At 36.6% G+C, this 22,547-nt stretch overlaps 1 protein-coding gene across 2 annotated transcripts in view; it reads right to left on the reverse strand.

Annotated features, from left to right (window-relative positions):
• The window catches only part of PRKD1 (protein kinase D1), a 351,107-nt gene that overhangs the window by 58,657 nt on the left and 269,903 nt on the right, over positions 1-22,547 (reverse strand). The window contains exons 5-6 of one of the 2 annotated variants that reach the window (XM_061394915.1): positions 13,945-13,968; positions 120-330 (exon numbers count right to left, since the gene is read on the reverse strand). In XM_061394915.1, the coding sequence (XP_061250899.1) occupies positions 120-330; positions 13,945-13,968 (235 nt within the window). The remainder of the gene's footprint in view (positions 1-119; positions 331-13,944; positions 13,969-22,547) is intronic. The other variant, XM_061394916.1, reaches the window with a different exon arrangement.

Here is a 22,547-nt window from a genome sequence, read left to right on the forward strand (position 1 = left end):
AATGATTTTAGAAGAAAATATTAAAACCAAGCATTCATCCAGAAAGAAAAGTGATGAGGAAAACAGTTATTTCAAATGGATGAGGATCAAGTGTTGGCTGGTGGCAAAGTCATCCTTACCTTTGCACTGCAGGCCCTGCCTGAAGAGCCCCTTGAGAAGCTTCTTGCAATACTGGCACACGGTGGGCCGGGTGTACGAGTGGATGACGAATGTGTGCGGCACTTTAACTTTGGACAGCAAGATCTTGTCGAGCTGGATGGGTCGCCCAATGTACGACTGGGAATTTGACCTCTTCTCTCGACCAATGAAGGACTCAGAAGGTGACTTTTGCTATATGTTTGAAAGACAACAGAGGACAATAAGTTGTAAAAGACTGATTTATATGTTTATGCATTTTTATTTTCACTTTGATTTAATTTTTCGACAAAAGGGTTCACATTATTACTGAGCCAAGGCTCTAGTGCAGTAAAACTGACACAGAGAGAAAAATCATTTTCCCAATAAAACACATCCAGCTTTTCAGGTGGTAGTGATGTTCCCAGAGTGATACGGTTAAGATGCAAGTGACCTTGATGCAGCATAATATATTTATGTATTTTTAAATTGCTTTTTGTTTTACTATTGTATTTAGTGGACTGATTGTTAAGAATGTCAGTGGAATAAACTAAAACTATGTTTCTGTTTATTAATGTAATTTATTTCCCCTTTATGTCTTACTTGAGTACTTTGCTTTTACATCTGAAAACAGAATTGGAGATCAGAATATTTGAAACTGATTTCTGGGACTTTAATTTTCAGCTTTTTATTTTCATTAGTTTTAATGGAGAAATATAAAGTTGAAAGCAAACAAAAATATGGTTCTAAATCTCACTGCATATACTACTTCACTGATATTTACTAAAGATTCACAGGTACAAAATGTAAGAAATTCAGGAGGATAATAAATGAAAAGCAAATCCCCCCAGTCTGTCCCATACAGTACCTCATCTGAAAAGGGCCGATAGTTTCTTTGGATTTTCTCCAAGAAAAAAATATACATAATTTAACATTATTCCTCAACCATATAAAAGTAGAGTTAAACTTATACTATCATTTATAAAATGAGAAACAGTGACTACTAGATTATATAACAGTCACAAATATTAATGTTTTGGTTACAATTATATCTCTGTACACTCCTGTTTCTCATTTTGTAATTACATCATCAGCTCTATATAGATTTAAAAAAACAAACGAATTAAAATGAACTGTGTTTCCAGTGTTTTTGAACAATTTCATGGTATCTCTTGATATCATGGAAATATACTTGGGAATCATCAGAAATAATAATCATTGGAATAAAAGAACTGAATTACTTTTTAATAGTCATTATAATTATATAATTCATTTATTAAGCTCTTAACTTAGTATTAACTCTTAATAATCACTGTTTTAGGTACCTTGTAAGACAGGCCTTGTTATCTATAGTTGAGGCATCTAATTTTGGGGTCAAATGCTAGTACATAGTACAGTCAAAACATGAATCTACGTTTGTCTGCTTCTAGAGCCCTTGTATTATCACCTTACTTAGTTAATGTCTAATTCGGGTAATTACTGAAAAGATGAGAAACAAATCATATATACATATAATTTCTATCCCTTTCAATGTCTATCTGCATCAAATGGGAAAATTTTGATTTACAGATTCACTAGCTGCAATAAAAAGAAATTAGAAATGAGGTTCTACTTAGGGATATTATGTCTACAGTTACATTTATACCTTCAATTCCATAAAAAAACTATGAAGCAGAATTATTCTGGAAGGGCTCAACTCTTGCAGAGACATCATGGGAGCTTTTAAAACTGAGTCTAAGGTTTGCCAAATCAGAATCATAAATATATTGAATAAATACCTTCAGTGGAATTTAATTTTACTGGAAAATAATTAAGTTCATTGGGTTAGGTCCTGTTTTAACAATCCAATGGGCCAGTTTTAAGTGCACTAAAATGAAAAGTGGTATTTTTCCACAGTTGGAAAGTTTCACCACTCAAAATAAAAGCTGATCTGTTGTCACACTTTCTTAGCAGACTTACAATGTTCTCAAATTTGGAAAATTGTATGAAAAGTTGACCAAATGACTTCTCAGTTATTTTTCTTAACTTAAGAGACTTAATTCTAAGATGTGTAGACAAAGCCAGTTTGATGTTGGATTATTCAGTATACCATTGGGCAAATTCACTTAGATGAGCAAGAGGCAATCAGATAAAGTTCAATGTTCTCACCCAATATGTTAACATTCACATAAACACTACCACAAACTACAAGAACCAGAATTATTCCTGAGAAGTCATTTATTACCTTCAAGGCAGGATTACCTAAGACATTTTAAAACCTTACATGATTTTAGGGAAAAGAAACTGGCTGTTATTTTGTGGCCGAGTCTGTACTACACACTCAGGCAAAGATGAGATTCACACAGCCACATGTGTCCTTGGCACTGAATAACAATAAACTGCAGATTTATAGTGTCAAAATGAAAACTAATAGCATTTAAGATACAATAGCAATTTAAGATTTTAACAACATTATCAAAGCGTCCTCTTGTCATTTATGACATCTTAAAATCAACTGGAGAAGGCAATGGTACCCCACTCCAGTACTCTTGCCTGGAAAATCCCATGGATGGAGGAGCCTGGAAGGCTGCAGTCCATGGGGTCACTGAGGATCAGACACGACTGAGCGACTTCACTTTCACTTTTCATTTCCATGCATTGGAGAAGGAAATGGCAACCCACTCCAGTGTTCTTGCCTGGAGAATCCCAGGGGCAGGGGAGCCTGGTGGGCTGCCGTCTATGGGGTCACACAGAGTTGGACATGACTGAAGCGACTTAGCAGCAGCAGCAGCAAAATCAACTAGCAACACAACCAGACATTCTCATGATTCTCTTTTCTTACAGTTCCAAATAGAATCAGTCATTTTCAATGTGGCCTCTATTTCTAAATGAAAAAGTGAAGTTTAAAAATCATGAGACGGGGTGCATGCATGTGGTAACTGATGTAATGGAGATTGAACTGTATTCTATGTTTCTGAGAGTTTACACATATACATTTATACCTGCTTTTCCCTGTTATGCAGCAAAATTAAGAGCTAAGACAAAAAAAGAAGACTGGGTTACTATCTTATGACTTTGTAAATGCTTATTGAAATATTTATCCATTCTTCAAAGCGTGAAAAAAAGCTTTACTGATATATAAGAGATTGTAAAACAAACATAAAAATAAGATCCTATAAGGCCATTGACCTGTAATATAAATTTATATTTATAATATTTATCTATATATCATTGGTTACATAAATGTTTAACAACCATTATTTCTGGAATCCTGCCAATCATCATTTCTAATAATATAAAAGCAAATAAAATGCTCCTAAGGGTTTTCAGAATCAGTGATACATTTTGATTAATAATTCACATTCAGTTACCATTTTAAGAAAGTTACTAGTTGTAATTTCCATTTTTATGTGAAATTTTATTTGAAGGTATAATGCCCAAAATCCACATTACCATATTTTTTTTGTTTGATGCATCAAGCTATGGAGTAGGCAAAAATTCAGAAGTTAGTAATTTTAAAAGAAATAGAGGATGGTTTTACAAATCGCATTGATCTAAATTAAACTAGCTTGGACTTTAAGATAATTTCAATAGGAAAGCAGACTTACAATTCAAAGGGTAATGCTGACTTAAATAACTAGTTTTTATGGAAGAATCTGCCTGCAATGCAGAAGCCCTGGGTTTGATCCCTGGGTTGGGAAGATCTCCTGGAAGAGGGCATGGCAACCCACTCCAGTATTCTTATCTGGAGAAGCCCATGGACAGAGGAGCCTGGCGGGCTACAGTCCACATGGTCGCAACGAGTGAGACACGACGGAGCGACTAAGCACAGTACATGGATGTTGTGCATTATTATACAAAGTAAAGAGATATGGTATCATTATATTTCTTCATTAACTTACTTCATTTTAATATTTTTTATGTACTTGTATATTTGTATAAAGTGAAGTGAAAGTGTTAGTTGCTCAACACTGTCTGACTCTTTGTAACCCCATGGACTACAGCCCGCCAGGCTCCTCCATCCATGGAATTCTCCAGGCAAGAATATGGGAGTGGGTAGACATTCCCTTCTTCTGGGGATCTTCCCGACCCAGGGATCGAACCTGGAACTCCTGCATTATGGGCAGATTCTTTACTGTCTGAGCCACCAAGGAAGTATATTTGTATACTTAATCATTATGAGTACATTACTTTACACTTGTAAGTAAGATCTTTAATTATGGTAGAGAAAATTCTCGCTTACCTATCAACACTAGTGAAGTTTTGATTAGGCTTACTAGTTTAACTAAATGGTGTTTAAATTAATCTCCACTGTTACTTGCTGTTCCAGTATTTGGGGAACCTGGACAATCTGCAGAATGAGTGTTGTGGTTTTTTTTCTCCCTGGGAATAAAGAGGAAAGTTGAAATGCTTTGGAAAGGAAGAAGTAAACAGCAACATTTTGTTTCATTCTGCTTCATTATTATGTGTAGAGCAATGACTGGCTTAAAACTCTGAACAGATATAGCATTCTCTTCTCTATAATTACAGTAAGCACATACAAGAGGATGCACTTCTAAAAATTTACATGTTTACATTAGCCATTGGTCTTATGTATTGTTCTTTTCCTGAGTGGAGGAGTTTGGATCAAATTGTAGGTGTGAAACTTTTTTGAGAGCTGACATCACTGTATGACATGGTATTTGTATGGACTGACATCAATGATCTGATCTGGCAAATTGCAGATGATGAAAAGTATAAAGGTCTCTCTTATTCTCATTGTAAGAAGGATCACGGTCATGAATGGGAGAGAATATGAGAACAGCAAAATGATGAAAGCTGAATTTTAAAGCCAAGATTAGATATTAAAGATTCAAGAGATTACAATGTTTTCAAGACTGTGGTTTCCTGACGTGTCTGTAACATCCACATGTTAACAGTGTTTCGTGTGAAACGACTGCCAAAGTTAAAAGTGCACGCACTGAACACCTACTTATGGAGACAATGCATCTTGCTTTTCTAGACACAGAATCTGGTTTTTAACCTGGTATATTAAATAATGACTCAGCAAGTTTGGAACCCTCCCAGGAAATGACTGCTTAGATTACATTATGGAAACTCCAACTGCCAGCACATCTTTAAACATTCAACAGGACTCTGAAACAATTTCCCAACAAGGTATATTCCACTTCGCAGTTCAAAATGAATTCTCTTTATTAATAAATCTAAAAAACAGAGGGGGAAAACTGCCTTTACTTGTGGTTTCTTGTCATTTACATAAAAATTAAAAATAAGATTTCCTGAGAGATAAAAGTCACTTTATAAAAAACAGCATTCAAATGAAACTTTATCCAGTATTAAAATATAGACCCATAATGGCAACTGAATTTGGAGTGACATAAATTCCTACTGAGTTAAAGAGAAATGGAAAAGTTAATACTTTTGTGTACACTTTGAAGTGTCTTTCTGGATTTATCATTTTCAGGACTCCTTTTGGTCTTAATCATTAACACAATGGGGCTTCCCTGGTGGCTCAGACAGTAATAAATTCACCTGCAATGCAGGAGACCCAGGTTCAACTACAGGGTCAGGAAGATCCCTTGGAGAAGGGAATGACTACCCACTCTAGTATTCTTGCCTGGAAAATTCCATGGACAGAGGAGCCTGGTGGGCTACAGTCCATGGGGTCGCAAAGAGTCGGACACAACTGAGTGAGTAACACTTTCACATTTGCACTTTTCACTACACAGTAAGCTCCTAAGGGAAGGACAGTGTCTTAATCACATTTGTCTTCTGCTAGTAGAAAGAAGAACCTGGTACAATGTAAGTAATAAGCAATGCTTGAACAATAATGAATGTTTTCAAGAAATAAATGTATGCAAATAATGGATGAGACATTTCAATAGAGATGTTCAAAATATAGACTGTTAATACAAGCATTTAAAAAAAAAATGAGGATTACATGCACTGTAACACTGACATAGTACTACATGCACTGGTAACACCAACACACTTGCTCTACAGAATTTCAGTTTTGAGAAAGTACAGTTGACTAAGCAATGTTTTTCACTGGAACTGTTCTCTGTACTTGTCTGCCTGCTCCTCATCCCTACTTAGCATATACAACATGTATACAATATCTATCACAACCCTTCTGCTCTAAAAAGCGGACAGGTAGAAAGCTCAAATATGTACCTGTAGGCTGTTAATATTAATGGGTGCAGGAATGCAACAGAGAATGTTGGAGCTTATGGAAAACTGGAGAGGACAGGTTCAGTTTAAAAGGGATGGCTGTGGCTCAAATACTTCTAATGGCTGCCATGTGACTGAAAAAGCCTTATGTTTTCAGCTTTTTTAGTTTTACAAAAGCAGCAGAAAATCTAAGCACTTTATGAAATAACTCTATTTCTAAATATCAGCGACTCTGAAAACAATTCTGAAACATTCAGTCAACAGAATTGGGGAATAAATCTGGTCATGGGGAGGAGTTTGAGACCTCAGGATTAGATAAAGACATAAAATACTTTCTATAACTTTTGTATGTACCAGATTCTTTTCATGGCACTTTATTTCAACTCATTTCAATCTCATGATCACCAGGTTTTTTAAAGATAAGGAAACTGAACCATAGAAAGATTACATCATCTGCCCAAGATCATACAGCCTGTAAAATGCAGAACCATGAACTCAGGTAGTCTTGTTCCGGGCTTGCTTCCTCTTTTCTTAGTCTCTCCCAGCTCTCATATCCCCTGATTTTATACTAATATAAAAATAGAAAATATTTTCTTCCCTTCATTTAAGTCACGAAAGAAGAGTTCACAGAAATGAGAATAACAAAGCAATAGTACGTTCTACATGCCAAGTGCACCGTGAAAATATTGTGAACCATTTAACCTTAAACCACAGAAGAGATTTTCAAGCAGTCTGCCTGTGCTCAGAGGATAGCATCAAACATGTGTTCCAGAACATTATGGCTAGCAGAATATATAGCGTCTATTGTTTAAGAATCCCTCAGTTGCCTGCCTACTTTCCTATCCAGCTGCTGTTACGCTTAAAAGATACAAGCACCACTGTGTGACACCAAGCCAAGCAAACATTAACCTTTTTTTACTGAAGTGTTAAGACCTAGCCTTTCTGATTATCAAAGAACTGGGCAGATTAGTGCCTTATAACAATTTGCCCCTACTGCTATCAAGATGGATCTACCTAATTTAACAAGTATTTCCTAGGACAAATTCTACCCAAAGGCTCAAGTCAGATGCTATAGGACATATAAAGATTAATCAGTAACAATCTCTGTGCCCAATAAGCTTACTACCCAACAGAATTCTGGACACAACATAACTGTTGTTATTGACTTGTGCCCTTTCCTTCTTTAGGTTCTGCCTTACTCTTCAGATTCCAGGTCATATATCACCTTCTCCAAAAGGCCTCCAGACTACCTCATTTCCTGCCCACATTCCTTCCACACTCTTTTACTCTCTGGCACATCATAACTTTCTCATCCAGGGCAATTACTGCAGCCTACAACTTGTCTTACTTACCTGTTTATTAGGTAAACAAAACCATCTCCCTTCAGTAGAATATAAGTTCCATGAGAATGGGAACTTGACAATTTTGTTCATCACTGTATCATCAACTTCTGGAAAACTGCCTCACACAGAATAAGTGCCCATATGCATCCAGGTTCAAAGAAAAAATAAACCATTTCCGTGGTGGAGATGAAGGGGTCATTCAGAAAAGGAGTTTCCTGAGGAAGAGGTACTGGGTATGGACCCTGAAGTGAGTCTTACCATGCAATGGCTATGTTAACTAGTATTAGCAGCCAAAATTCTGTTTAGGACAATTCAGTCCTCCCAGTGTTTGGACTGACTGGAGATTTCTTTTATATACTCTGAAGCCTGTTTATCCCACTTGGAAATGATTATCTGACCTCACCCATCATCACTACTAGTGAAACAGGACAGTGAATGCTTAGTCTCAGGCTATTTTATGAAGGGAAAAGAAACGATTGACGTCTTTCCACAACACTTAGATGAGTATTTCATCTCAAAAATGGGGAATCTGGGATTTTCCAGAGCAGTTCCTGGGCAACAGGCAAGTCTCAACACCCCTGTAAAATGGAGTTCACATATGAACACTCTGGTGTGATGCCCTGTAATTCCCTGAGTGGAGGGTACGGTGTTTGGTGAATTTTAAATTGTTTGGTGCTATTCTGTTACAATTTTGACTCTATAGGCCTGGAACTACCTGCCAAGTGTGCAGATAAATGAGTTTGGCTACTCAGTTGGATACCCTAAATATACAGCATAAATAAAATCTAATCAACACCTTTTCAAAACATTGAAAAGGACTGCTACAGGGCAGAAAAAAAGTGTACCCCCTGCTCAGAGGTGATGGATGCTGTTTCACAGTAGAGAATCCACTTTTAATGTTTGAAGCAATTTGTGAAACCTTTCACACTAATAAAATATATAATCTCTTAAAAATACAAGGTGATCTGGATTTGCTGAGTGCTAAAGCAGTCTTGGAAGTTACATTAACTTTTATATTGCCTCACTCTTTTTAAGTAAACAGAAATAAAGGATAAAGGAATCTAACTATTTTCTTAAGCAATCCACCCTTTCCAGGGAAAGCACTAGACCTGCTGGAGAGTTGTTACAAATTGCATGCACTGTTCTTCCAAAATGTCAGTTACTTACAGCCTGTAAATCTGTGGGTTCTTGGAGTAAAGGGGAAACATAAGACCACCTCTCCATAAGGATAAACTTGAGGGCAGTGTAACCTTAATGTCACATGCTATACATTCACAAAATAAAAATGGAGCATTTCCACGGCGGAAGAAAATAACTTTGCATGTCAACAAGTGGAGGGCTTTGACTGTCAGATTTCATCTACATATAGAATGTGAACTGGAAGGTAAGCAGATCATGTGGAAAATCCAAGAATAGCGATTTTAGGGATACATATTCTCATAGTGGGCTTCCGTGGTGGCTCAGAATGTCAAGAATCTGCCTGCAATGCAGGAGAAAGTGAAAGTGAAGTCGCTCAGTCGTGTTTAATTCTTTTCGACCCCATGGACTGTAGCCTACAAGGCTCCTCCATCCATGGAATTTTCCAGGCAAGAATACTGGAGTGGGTTGTCATTTTCTTCTCCAGGGGATCTTCCCCACCCAGGGATCGAACCCAGGTCTCCCGCATTGCGTTGCAAGCAAATGCTTTTACCATCGGAGCCACCAGGGAAGTGCAGGAGACTCGGGTTCAATCCCTGGTTAGGAAAGATCCCCTAGAGAAGGGTATTTGACCCTGATTGAATTGACAGTGGGCCTGGCCTCAGCTTATGAGTTCATGGGAAAGCTGAATGAAACAATCTGGAAAGATGCTTTCCTATCGATTACTGCCTTGGACACACCAAGGAGAAGCTGGAAAAAGCATGACGTAAACAGTGCAAAGCTGCAAAGTTGCCTCTCCCTTCAAAAACGGCCCACAAGGATAACTCCACAGTAGTTTATAGAATCTTAGCCTGTAACAATCAATGATGAATATATAGCATGTGTGTATATGTACGTGCACATGTGCTTTTGCAAGAATCAAAGAGTAGATTTTAATGCAACTTAAAACAGAGAAAGAAAAGTATGAGACTTTTTTCTTTACCTACCAAAAGAAGAAGAAGAAAAAAAAGAAGAAGCTGACTTTTAAAAGTACAGGAAAGAATTAACTCAGTGAAATTATGTCAGTGTACACAGCTACAGAGAACCAGACACTTCCAAAAACTGGGCTATTTGGTGAAAAGTCCATTTGTTCATAACTTCTGGACTCTGTTGCATCTTGTATCTCACTATATTTATTACCAAAATTGCAATACTCATTACTCTTCTTGAGAAGGGAGTGATGACTTCATCTCACCGGACAGAACCAATCTAATGGTTAGAACCAGGTCTTGTGGATCAAGTAAAATGATGTATCTAAATATTTGCGAACACACTGATAAAACATTTTAGAAAGTGAATTATTTCTAACGTTTCTAGAAGTTTAATTTATAGTACCAATTTCAATCATCCACTCTCTTCACTCCTCATTTCTTCTATACAAACCTTTATTTTTTTCCTGGGTCAGAACATTTATGAGGATACAGAAACTCTCCAGGTAAAAACGAGCAACCCTCTTTCATAGTACTCCTCTAGGAGCGCTGTGGTCACAACGATGACGATGGCAGGCTGGATGTGACACTAGACGGGCACAGCCAGCCACTGAGCAAACGCTTGTCCCTGGGAACGGGGTGGGTGTATCTTAAAGCAGAGAACAATGCTTTGGGTCTTAAGGCACGGCTGTGGAGGAGCATTAAAGAGGCCAAAGTATCTTTGCGATATGACTGCACGAGTCTTCACTAAAGATTCATTTGTGTAAAAGATCAGCCGGTACATGTGGACAAGAGGCATATGATGTCCCCTCTTCAGCGGAGTTCATGAAGGACTCTCCAGCTGTGTTCACATTCAGAATTACACAGCTGGAAGTCTATGTGTAGAGTACGAAATAATAACGTGCGTATGATAAGCTAGACACATTGGATGAAACCAGGCAACAGCTGATTAACAGCACAGCAAAGTAGGCCTCACACTCTTAATTTTACTGACCAGCTCCTTCCTGACAAACCTATCACTACACATACTCTTCTGACTCTCAGGAGAAGGGCTGCTTGAAGAATTCTTGGATGTCTTTTCCTCACTGGAAGTATACACTGGAGAACTAGTTTACACAATCATCAAAAGAAATCTCGAAATATCTGGCTAATGTACTAATGTAGACGTCATGGCACATATTGAAATGGAAAAACGACTTATTCATTCAGATTAATCACCAGGATTCCTGGAACTCCAGAATACAAGCGTAACAAGTAAAGTCTCTACCTCTAGATAGACTTTTGCTACTTTGGAAACTATCCTGGAAAATATTTGGCCAGAAATTTCACCATAGTTACATTCAGGATTAGAAATAACTTTCCCCTCATTATTTGCTCATTTGAAAGGAATCTATCTTGACTATTATAAGGCATATCAGGATCATATCCAATTACAGGTAGATAATGTAATACTGGTATGCTTTTTTTTTTTTTAATTTATTAATGAACAGAAACAGTAACTGAATGAGTCATTTTGTGGGGAGAGTTTTTAGGAAGTATGCAGCAAAGAGTTCCTTGGTACAATTCTTGTCTTAATTAAATGGGAGTCAGTAAACTTTATAAAAAAATAATAGCAGTTTACAGCAAATTATTATTTAGAAAATATGTACCCTCTCATAAAAAGTTAAACTGAATATTTTCCAAATTTTATAAAAAAAGTGAAATGTAAACAGTCAGACACAGGAAAAGCTTCTTAAATAAGCAATTTATATTCTAACAATATCTGTGCAGTCTGAATGTTAAGAATTACCAAAAAGACTTGTCTAAAAGCATTTAATTTCACACACACATACACAATTCTAGAGCCTCTTAACTTCAAAGCTGTAATAGTAAATGTTTCCTTAAAGACATTTTAAAACATTTAAAATAACTTCAGCAAAGTTCTTAAATTTTTAAAAAATTCCATAAGGCCTACCTAACTTTAAAACAATCAAGCCATGACTGTATCCTGTGATTACAAAGGACACCCGTGCTTTAAATTCTGTTCCGTTTTCTAACTTGACTTCAGCTCACTCATGTAAAGAGAAAACTATTCTTCTGAATCATTTGAAAAGAATATAATATTTAATCTGCCTACAATTATTTATTTTCAATAGTACTCCACTTACAGTTAGATAAGGAGTGAAAATATGTTTTCTCTGTTTTAAAATATCAGTATGGGGAAAAGCCATCAAAAACACATGTAAAATTGAAGATATACTTCCACCATTGATTAACAGACAGAACAGTACGTATTCTAAACAACAACCAACAAGCAACTCAATAGAGAAAGAGACAGGGAATTCACCATGGGTAAAATACAAATGGCCAATAAATATACGAAAAGCTGTTTCTCTTCTCTAGTAAAGAAATGATATTTATTAATAGAAATTATTTTACCTATCCAATTAGTGGATAATTGGATAATTTAAAAATACTGATAAAATTGACTGTTGGGAAGAGTATGAGGAAACAGACTCTCATACACTGTAGTCAGTGAAGTTATAAATTTAAACTTTTACAACGTTTTGAAGAACTAGTTGGCCACAAAATGCACATATTCTTTAGCCTACTTGGATTCTAAGGATATAACCTTCTGGAGTCATTCAACAAATACTTACTGATAAACCTATAATTAAATCTGTAATAAGTTTACAAATGTGCAAAAAATACAGACAAGAACACCTATTTCAGTATTGTTTTTTAAAGAGGAACCAATCTAATCGATAGAGATTAATTAATATGCATCATTGCAATATAATACCAGGAGCTTCTACAAAAACTTTTTGTTTGCATTTTGTTTCCCTCGGGAGCTAATCCATGAAGGCCTAGTTGCCTGTAAGCTATACAACTTGCATAGAAAAGCCAACTACTCTTCAGTCTTCTTTTACACAATCTGCTCTGAGTTTAGTGCAGGAGGGTGAAGTGGAAAATGCTTCCTATCCTTGTTTGGCTTTATTCCCAAAGGATAATTTGAAGGGAAAAATACTACTCCACATTTAAAATTATGTCTGGAAGGCACTGTAAATTACAAAATTTAAATTTATAAGAATATCATTGACCTAGCATTTACTCTGGACTTTTCTAAGTAGGGCACATTTTGAACTAGGTTGATTTTTCAAACATGGGAATTTACTATTATTGAAGAAGATCTCTTCATTTTACATCTTATGAATCAAGGTATCTTGACTTCTCAATTTTATTTAACCCAGAACATGTTCTGGTTGTGTTTTCATTAGCGTCCTTTGTTAGAGTTACCTTAACAAGACCATTTTAGAATGGACACTGATAACGGTATTTGACATTTATAGTCTCATGAAGGAAAATAATAATATGTCAACCCTCAATTCACCAGAAGTACAGAAAAGAAAAATGAAACATTAACAAGTCAACTGGTCAAAACAAGTTATCACAATAAGAGCACTGCTGTGTATCCTGCTTTAACACTTGACTTCTCCCCAGTGTTTAGGTCGTTAATTGCCTAAGATGGATAAAAAGTCAATTTTTGAGGGGATATTTCTTAAAACCTTTGTGAAAGAAACTGAGCTTCTTTTCCATATATAATTTCTTCTTGGATTGAGATGTTAATACATACAGTTGCATACCATCCTTTTTAAATAGACTGTGATTAGACTATAAATTAAATAGACTGTGATGATACATTAAGAAAAAGCTCCTTTCCTAAAAAATTATAGTCATTTTCAGACAGTGGCTGCTCTGTGCCTTACTGTGCCAACCAAAACTGGTGGTTATCAGGACCATGACCTCACTTGGCATGGTTCTGTGGCCCCGGCACCAGCACATAGCTCTAATATGTGCATTTCAGTAAATGCGCTACCAGTGTTCGGTTCTCTTTTGTGTTCTATACTCTTCTCAGCTGGTCTGCTCAGTTTCGTAGAAAAGACAACAATGTTATGGAATCAAGGAATCTAAGGGCAAAATTTAATCAAACGAACCATCTATTGGTCTAAAGCCTGCATTGCTCTTTGTCTTACCGAAGACTGGGAAAATTTGAACAATAACATCAGGAAAAGAAAACAACCACCAACACCACCCGTGGGCTTTCTGCAGTTCAACAGGTTGGATTCTGAGCTAAAATTCCGACCTGAGTATCACAGAATCAAAACAGATAACTGTCTGATGTTAATTTAGTATTATAATGCTGGTTTACAAAAAGATAGTGAAGCACATTTCTAAGTAGAGATAGTACCTACCTCAAAGCCAGGACTCACAGGAGACTGAAACATGAAGTTGTAAAAAGCAAAAAGCAGACAACGGTGCAGAATAAAGGAAGGAAAAAGATAAGAGAACCATGTTATTAGAATAAAGCAATGCATGTTGCTCAACAATATTATTAGCAAATAATAGATCTGTTTTCAACAAAAAGCAAAATGTGATACTCATCAGTCTTTGTGGAACAGAAACATCTGGGTTAGAAATTACTTTTTAATATTTAAATGGGAGTGGAGACTTTAAGATGGCAAAAACAGAGTTTATAGTTTTGCGCTGGTAGAGGTGAAAAAAATATCTACATATCAGTGTCAGTGATGAGAGACAGTTCATTCACCTTGTTGAAAATGAATCAGAGATAGAACGAAGCATTTTGACCTTTAAGTGAAAGATGAGATCTTCTTCACCGTAATTCATCCTCTCAATGGGAAAAGAAAGGAAAAGGTCATCCAAGTAATCAAACGTGACACAGTTGTTATCTGCCTTCAGGCAGGAATAAGCTGATGAATAATCAGTATCAGTCAGTGCTGTACAAACCTGGGAAGTCCAATACAGGCTTAGAGTTTTAATGAGAGAAATATGTCTGTGGTGTATTCTTTGCTCATTTTAGAGTCCTTGATGCATAGCATTGCTTTCCTGTCTGATTTCATCCAAGTTTGAAATATACTTGAAATATACTTTGAAATATACTTTCAAAAGTTGAAAGGTTATTAAAAAAATTTTAAGAGGAGGAATATCCATGAAAAAAACATTTTAGTTAGGTAAACAAGTATCTGATAATTTATGCTGAATACACTTTTTTTAATCTCTGTTTCCTCAAGCTTTGTGGGTCACCTCTATTTAATAACTAGAAATCAAAGCTAAACTAAAAATAGTTGACTTTCTTAAACAAAAAATGCACGACTGTGTTTTGAAATGAGTAATATTTCTGGTATGGAATAAATCATTACACTTTGAGAAAAATCCCAGTATTTCTTCTCTCAATCCCTAAGTATTCTAAGCAATCTACTGCTAAACCATTTTGTCAGAGACTTTGGAAAGTGATGTATATTCACACTGAGGTTCTGCTAAGATTAACTGTTACTCAGTAATACCTGTGTTAGATTACTGGATTAACATGAAGCATGAGCACAACTCAGGGACAACAACGGCTCATTTGGCCAGATCCAAACATGATTTTCGGAGAAGGCAATGGCACCCTACTCCAGTACTCTTGCCTGGAAAATCCCATGGATGGAGGAGCCTGGTAGGCTGCAGTCCATGGGGTCGCTAAGAGTCAGACACGACTGAGCGACTTCACTTTCACTTTTCACTTTCATGCATTGGAGAAGGAAATGGCAACCCACTCCAGTGTTCTTGCCTGGAGAATCCCAGGGACAGCAGAGCCTGGTGGGCTGCCCTCTATGGGGTCGCACAGAGTTGGACATGAATGAAGTGACACAGCAGCAGCAAACATGATTTTGGAGGAGAAATTATATAACTGTTTCAATGTACTTTTATGGAACATTTTTACACAGAGGCAAAACTTTCTCTTTGAGAGAAGCCAATCAAATTTCCTCAATTTCTAAAATAAGATATGATCCTTGTCATCAACATATTTCATATCCAAAGCACAGGATTTTCTTCCAGTGTAGCTCTGAATGTCTTTATGCTGGGCTATCATCAGAATTCAACTCTAGCTTACTGCTGGTTCAGTGCTCGGTACTTGAAGATGGACTAGGCAACATGCATTGACTTACTCCTTTAAGTTGCCATGTCTAAAAGAGTATTTTTTCCCATTAGGTATTTCCGGGGTTTGTGAGAAAAGGGGATTCCATATTTGAGTAAGTTTAGGAGCACTGATTTCATTATTGTAGGACTTCTGTGAACCATAACTATACTCAATGAATACTGTGAATGCCAGTACTTGGATGGACAAAAAAGCATTTCCTAATCTTATCTGCCTAGGAGAATGAGTTTTTGGATAGTATTTTATAGCACCATTATCTTAAAGAAAAAAATTTGGGGAATCACACACCTCTGTATTTCTCCCTCGCTATCAAATTAGAATCACCAGAAATGTCCATAGGTCACCAAGAAAAAGAGAACCACCTGTTCTTTCTGAAGGTGGTTGGAATATTTTACTAGAGCTTTGTTTTTATTTTTGTTTCCTCCTCGAAGGCAGACCATATGAATAACAGTTTTATATCTGTGGTGAAGACTACTATAGAAAATGTTTACTATGTAAATGAATACTATATATATTAGGATGTTGTGGCATATTACTTTCATTTACCACTCAGAGAATTTATGATTTTTGTGACTGAACAATGCAATTTCTATAACTTTAACTTGATTGACAGGAGTCTCAGAGTTAAATTTAATTATTAATTATTCTGATACAACATTTCATTCTTTTCTCACATGAGTTGGGATGAAGAATCGTAGTGACTTTGTAACTTTCTATTAGGATACGTACTCACTATTGTCATTTAAAAATATCTTTACTGAGGTACAATTTTTATGGCATAAAGTACAGAAAATTCTAGGTGTACCTCTCAATGAACATAAAAGCATGAACCTCTCCGCAGATCAAGATACAGAATATTTCCAGCATCCAGAATGGTTCTCTCCTGATCCCTTTTAGTCTTTATTGATCAGAACTTCAGACACTGGATTCATAACCATATAACCTTTGTGTCCATTTTTTCCCCAAATATTATTTTGTGAGATTCATTTATGGTGCTGAAGGAATCAAGAGTTCCTCAATTCTACTGCTGTATTGCTATATACTACTATCCCATTGTATGACTCTACCATTATTTACGTGTTTCTAGCTTTTAGCTCTGATCAATAAAAATGCTAAAAACATGCTTGTAACAGTAGGATTCACATTGACACCACTCCCCTGCCCCACAAGATGAAATCGTTAGGTATCCATGTAAAAAATATGAATAAGATTTATAAGAGGAAAAATACAAAACTTTGATGAGTGACATCATAGAGCTAAATAATAGAGATATCCCACATTCACATTTAGGAAGACTCAATACTGTCAATTCCTCAGTTATTCTCAACTTCACCAATAAATTCAATGCAATCCCAATAAAAATTGCAGCAAATTATTTTATGGATATTAAGAAAGTGATTCTACATTTTATCTGGAGAGGCAAAAGACGGAGTATAGCCAATGCCATACTGAAGAGAACAACAAAGTTAAAGGACCAATACTATTCAACTTCAAGAGTTACTATAAAGTTATAATAATCAATACAGTGTGGTGTAAGAATGACAAGTAGATCAATGAATCAGGATAATGAGTCCCCAAACAGGTTCCCATAAATACAGTCAGTTCACCTTTGACAAAGGATCAAAGGCAATAAAATGGAGAAAAGATGGTCTCTTCAATAAATGGTACTGGTGACTCACATATAAACAAACGAATTTAGACACAAACATTACATAATTAAATTAATTAACTTAAATTAAGAAGTGAATTAATTTGTCTATGCCCATTCCACCCGGACTGTGTCCGGCCTTGTCTGATCTCACAAGCTAAGCAGGGTTGGGCCTGGTTAGTACTTGGATATGAGAAGTGAATTAATTTAAGTCATTTTAATTCTACATGAATCACAGACCTAAATGTAAAACACAACACTATAAAAATCACAGAAGACAGCAAGATAGTATAAAAGAAAACCTAGGTAACCCTGGATATGGTGATGCCTTCTAAAATACATAACCAAAGAGACAATCCATGAAAGATAAGCCCGACTTCATTAAAATGAAAAACTTCTGCTCTGCAGAAGACAATGTCAAGAGAATCAGAAGACAAGTCACAGACTAGGATAAAACGTTTGTGCAATATTAGCAAAAAACACATCTAATAAAGACTGTTACCCAAAATATACAAAGGACTCTTAAAATTCTACAATAAGAAAACAACCCAATTTAAAACTGGGCCAAAGACCTTAATAAACACTTTACCAAAGAAGATATACAGATGGCAAGTAAGCATATGAAAAAAGTTTCATATTATAATATGTCATCAAGAAAATGCCAGTTAAAACAACAAGAAACCACTACAACACACCTCTCAGAATGTGAAATCCAGAGCAAAGACACCAAATGCTGGCAAAGATGTACGGCAATAGGATTCTCATTCAATGCTGGTGGGAATGCAAAATGGTGCAACTACCTAGAAGACTGGCAGTTTCTGATAAAACTTACCATATGATCCGGCAAATACGCTCTGTGATACTTACCTAGAAGAGCTGAAAAGTTATGTTTACACAAAAACCTATGCACGATGCTTATAGTATCCTTACTCATAACTGCCAACATGTCGAAGCAACCAAGATGTCCTTTGTTAGGTGAATGGATAAATAGGGACAACTCTGGACAGCACAACAGTGGAATAATAACTTATTCCACATTAAAATTAAGTGAGCTGTCAAGACATGAAAAGACACAGAAGATACTTAAATATGTCCTACTAAGTGAAAGAAGCCAAAGTGGAAAGGGTACGTACTGTATGATTTCAACTATATGATGTTTTAAAAAAGCCAAAACCACAAAGACAGTGAAAAAAAAAATCATTAATTGTAGGGGTTAGGTGGAGGGGATGAAGGAAGAATAGATAGAGCTAAGAGGACTTTTTAGGGCAGTGAAAATATTCTACATGATACCATGATGATGAGTAAATGTCATTATACATTTGTCCAGATCCACAGAATGTATAACACCATGAATGAACTAAAGCAAACCGTGGACTTTGTGTGATTATGATGTATCAATGTATGTTCATCAGTATTAGCATAAGTACCACTCTGTTGAGTGATGGTGATAATGTGCGGGAGCTTTGCATGTATGGGGGCTATGATAAAATGTGGGGGTATGTGGGAACTCTTTATGCCTTCCTTTTGATTTTGCCATGAACCTAAAGCTGCTTTAAAAAGTGAAGTCTAAAAAGATTTTTAAATGCTTGCATATATCTTTCCATGTATGTCTATACACATTTCCGGTAAATATATACCTGGGAGTAAAACTGCTGAGTCACATGATATGTATATATTCAGCTTTAGAAGATAATTGCCAACCAGAATGCCAAAGTTGTTAAACGAAATTATATCTCCATTAGTAGTGTATGTGAGTTCCAGTTGTTCAATATCTTCAACAATGCTTGTTACTATCAGTTGTTTTCTCCCAATGTTAGGTACTCCGTGCTGTGCTTAGACAGTTGTGTCTGACTCTTTGCAATCCCTTGGATTGTAGACCGCCAGGTTCCTCTGTTCATGGGGATTCTCCAGGCGAGAATACTGGAGAGGGCTGCTGTACCCTCCTTCAGGGGATCTTTTCAACCCAGGGACTGAGCCCAGGTCTCCCGCATTGCAGGCGGATTCTTTACAGATTCTTTACCATCTGAGCCACCAGGGAAGCCCATGAATACTGGAGTGGGTAGCCTATCCCTTCTCCAGGGGATCTTCCCAATTCAGGAATCAAACCAGTGTCTCCTGCATTGCAGGTAGATTCTTTACCAGCTGAGCTACCAGAGAACCCCTGGTGTAGAGATATTTCACTGTAGATTAACTTTAGACTGTTTGATAACGAATGATGCAAAATATATTTTCAATGCTTATCAGCTGTCTTCTTTTGTAAAGTACTGTTCAAGTACTTTGCTTATAGCTTAAATAAGGTTGTCTGTCTTTTGAAGTTTCACAGATGGTCTTCATACATTTGGATATGAGTCTTTTATAAGATATATATACACACACACATATTATATATATTGAAAATGTCTTCTTTTATGATTTGCTTTTCCAAGTTTTTAATGGTATATTTCACTGAAAACAATTTGTTACTTTTAATGGTGCCTTTATCAGTTTTTTCCCTTTGTCTGTGTTTGAGTCCTATTTTTAAAAGTTTCTCATGACTCAAATTCTTGTAGATATTCTTCTATGTTATTTCCTAGAAGCTTCTAATCTGTCTAGAAGTTATTTTCATGTGGTATAAGGTAAGGTCACGATTCATATTTCCCACATACATATACAGAAATACTTGTTGGAAAAAATCTTTTTCTCACAGCAGAGGTATAATTGTCAAAACTTAGTTGGTCTGTACATGCACATAGCTTCTGGACTCCTCCTGTTCTGGTTCATTGGTTTATTAATATTTTTCTGCTCCTGTGTAATACCACATTGTCTTTATACTTAATCTTGTGTAACACCACATTGTTTTAACTATGACTTAATGCTGGTATGTCTGGGAATTCTCCAGCTTTGTTCTACATCAGGGGTTCTCAAACTCCACACTACTGACATTCTGAGCCAGGTACCTCTTAGCTTGGGGGCGCTGTCTGGTGCACTGGTCCCTCAAATCCTAACAGTCTTGGTTGTTCTTGGGTACCTTTAAATGTTGTTTTATTATGTTCTGTTATACTTTATTCAGCTTTTATAATTGTCCCTTTTAGGAGAGTTGATTGATACAAGCTTTTTCATAGCTAGGAGCAAAACTTCTGGAGTAAATTATTAACTTTTTGCCTAAGTCTAAGCCTTGCGTAACATGATTTCAAATAAATGACTTTCTTTAACTTTTCCGTAATACCACACAAACATCTGTAACTTTTTAAAAAATGATGTGTAAGTCACAAATAAACTAATTGGATCATTTAAGCTGGAGTCAAGATTGCTAGGAAAAATATCAATAACCTCAGATAGGCAAATGACACCACCCTTATGGAAGAAAGAAAAGAAGAACCAAAGAGCCTCTTGATGAAAGTGAAAGAGGAGAGTGAAAAAGGTGGTTTAAAACTCAACATGCAGAAAACTAAGATCCGGTCCCATCACTTCATGGCAAATACATGGGGAAACAATAGAAACTGTGAGAGACTATTTTGGGAGGCTCCAAAATCACTGCAGATGGTGACTGAGCCATAAAATTCAAAGACTTTGGCTCCTTGGAAGAAAAGCTATGACCAACCTAGACAGCATATTAAAAAGCACATTAGCTTGTCAACAAAGGTCCGTCTAGTCCAGGCTATGGTTTTTCCTGTGGTTATGTATGGATGTGAGAGTTGGACTGTGAAGAAAGCTGAGTACCGAAGAACTGACGCTTTTGAACAGTGGTGTTGGAGAAGACTCTTGAGAATCCCTTGGACTGCAAGGAGATCCAACCAGTCCTTCCTAAAGGAAATCAGTCCTGAATATTCATTGGAAGTACTGATACTCAAGCTGAAATTCCAATACTTTGGCCACCTGATGCGAAGAGCTGACTCATCTGAAAAGACCCTGATGCTGGGAAAGATTGAAGGCAGGAGGAAAAGGGGACAACAGAGGACAGGTGGTTGGATGGCATCACCAACGCAATGCACATGAGTTTGAGTAGGCTCCAGGAGTTGGTGATGGACAGGGAAGCCTGGTGTGCTGTAGTCCATGGGGTTGCAAAGAGTCGGACATGACTGAGCGACTGAACTGACTGAATCTTGACTTCCCTTCTGCAACTGTCTAAAAGTTTATAAAACTGATTTAGTCTTAATAAGTTTACTTATACATAATGAAAAACATATTAGTGTGCCCTCTTAAGTACCTACTGAGTTTTTCTTGTTTCCTTCTAACACAAGTGATGATGTACAAAAAGATATACACTCTTGCAGAGATATTAAGCCATTAATTATCTACATTTTGGATTTTCTTAAAAATGGACTACATCATAGCTAGAATAATGGATACAGTTTACTGTCAAAGCTGATGACAACGCTGAAGAAGCTGGAGTTGAACAGTTCTATGAAGACCTACAAGACCTTTTAGAACTAACACCCAAAAAAGATGTCTTTTTCATTATAGGGGACTGGAATGCAAAAATAGGAAGTCAAGCAACACCTGGAGTATCAGGCAAATTTGGCCTTGGAATACAGAATGAAGCAGAGCAAAGACTAATAGAGTTTTGCCAAGAAAATGCACTGGTCATAGCAAACACCCTCTTCCAACAACACAAGAGAAGACTCTACACATGGACATCACCAGATAGTCCACACCGAAATCAGACTGATTATGTTCTTTGCAACCAAAGATGGAGAAGCTCTATACAGTCAACAAAAACAAGACCGGGAGCTGACTGTGGCTCAGATCATGAACTCCTTATTGCCACATTCAGACTGAAATTGAAGAAAGTAGGGAAAACCACTAGACCATTTGCGTATGACCTAAATCAAATCCCTTATGATTATACAGTGGAAGTGAGAAATAGATTTAAGGGCCTAGATCTGATAGATAAGAGTGCCTGATGAACTATGGACGGAGGTTTGTGACATTGTACAGGAGACAGGGATTAAGACCATCCCCATGGAAAAGAAATACAAAAAAGTAAAATGGCTGTCTGGGGAGGCCTTACAAATAGCTGTGAAAAGAAGAGAAGCGAAAAGCAAAGGAGAAAAGGAAAGATACAAGCATCTGAATGCAGAGTTCCAAAGAATAGCAAGAAGAGATAAGAAAGCCTTCCTCAGCAATCAATGCAAAGAAATAGAGGAAAACAACAGAATGGGAAAGACTAGAGATCTCTTCAAGAAGATTAGAGATACCAAGGGAATATTTCATGAAAAGGTGGGCTCGAT

This window comes from Bos javanicus, chromosome 21, assembly GCF_032452875.1.
Source record: "Bos javanicus breed banteng chromosome 21, ARS-OSU_banteng_1.0, whole genome shotgun sequence".
Lineage (NCBI taxonomy): Eukaryota > Metazoa > Chordata > Mammalia > Artiodactyla > Bovidae > Bos > Bos javanicus.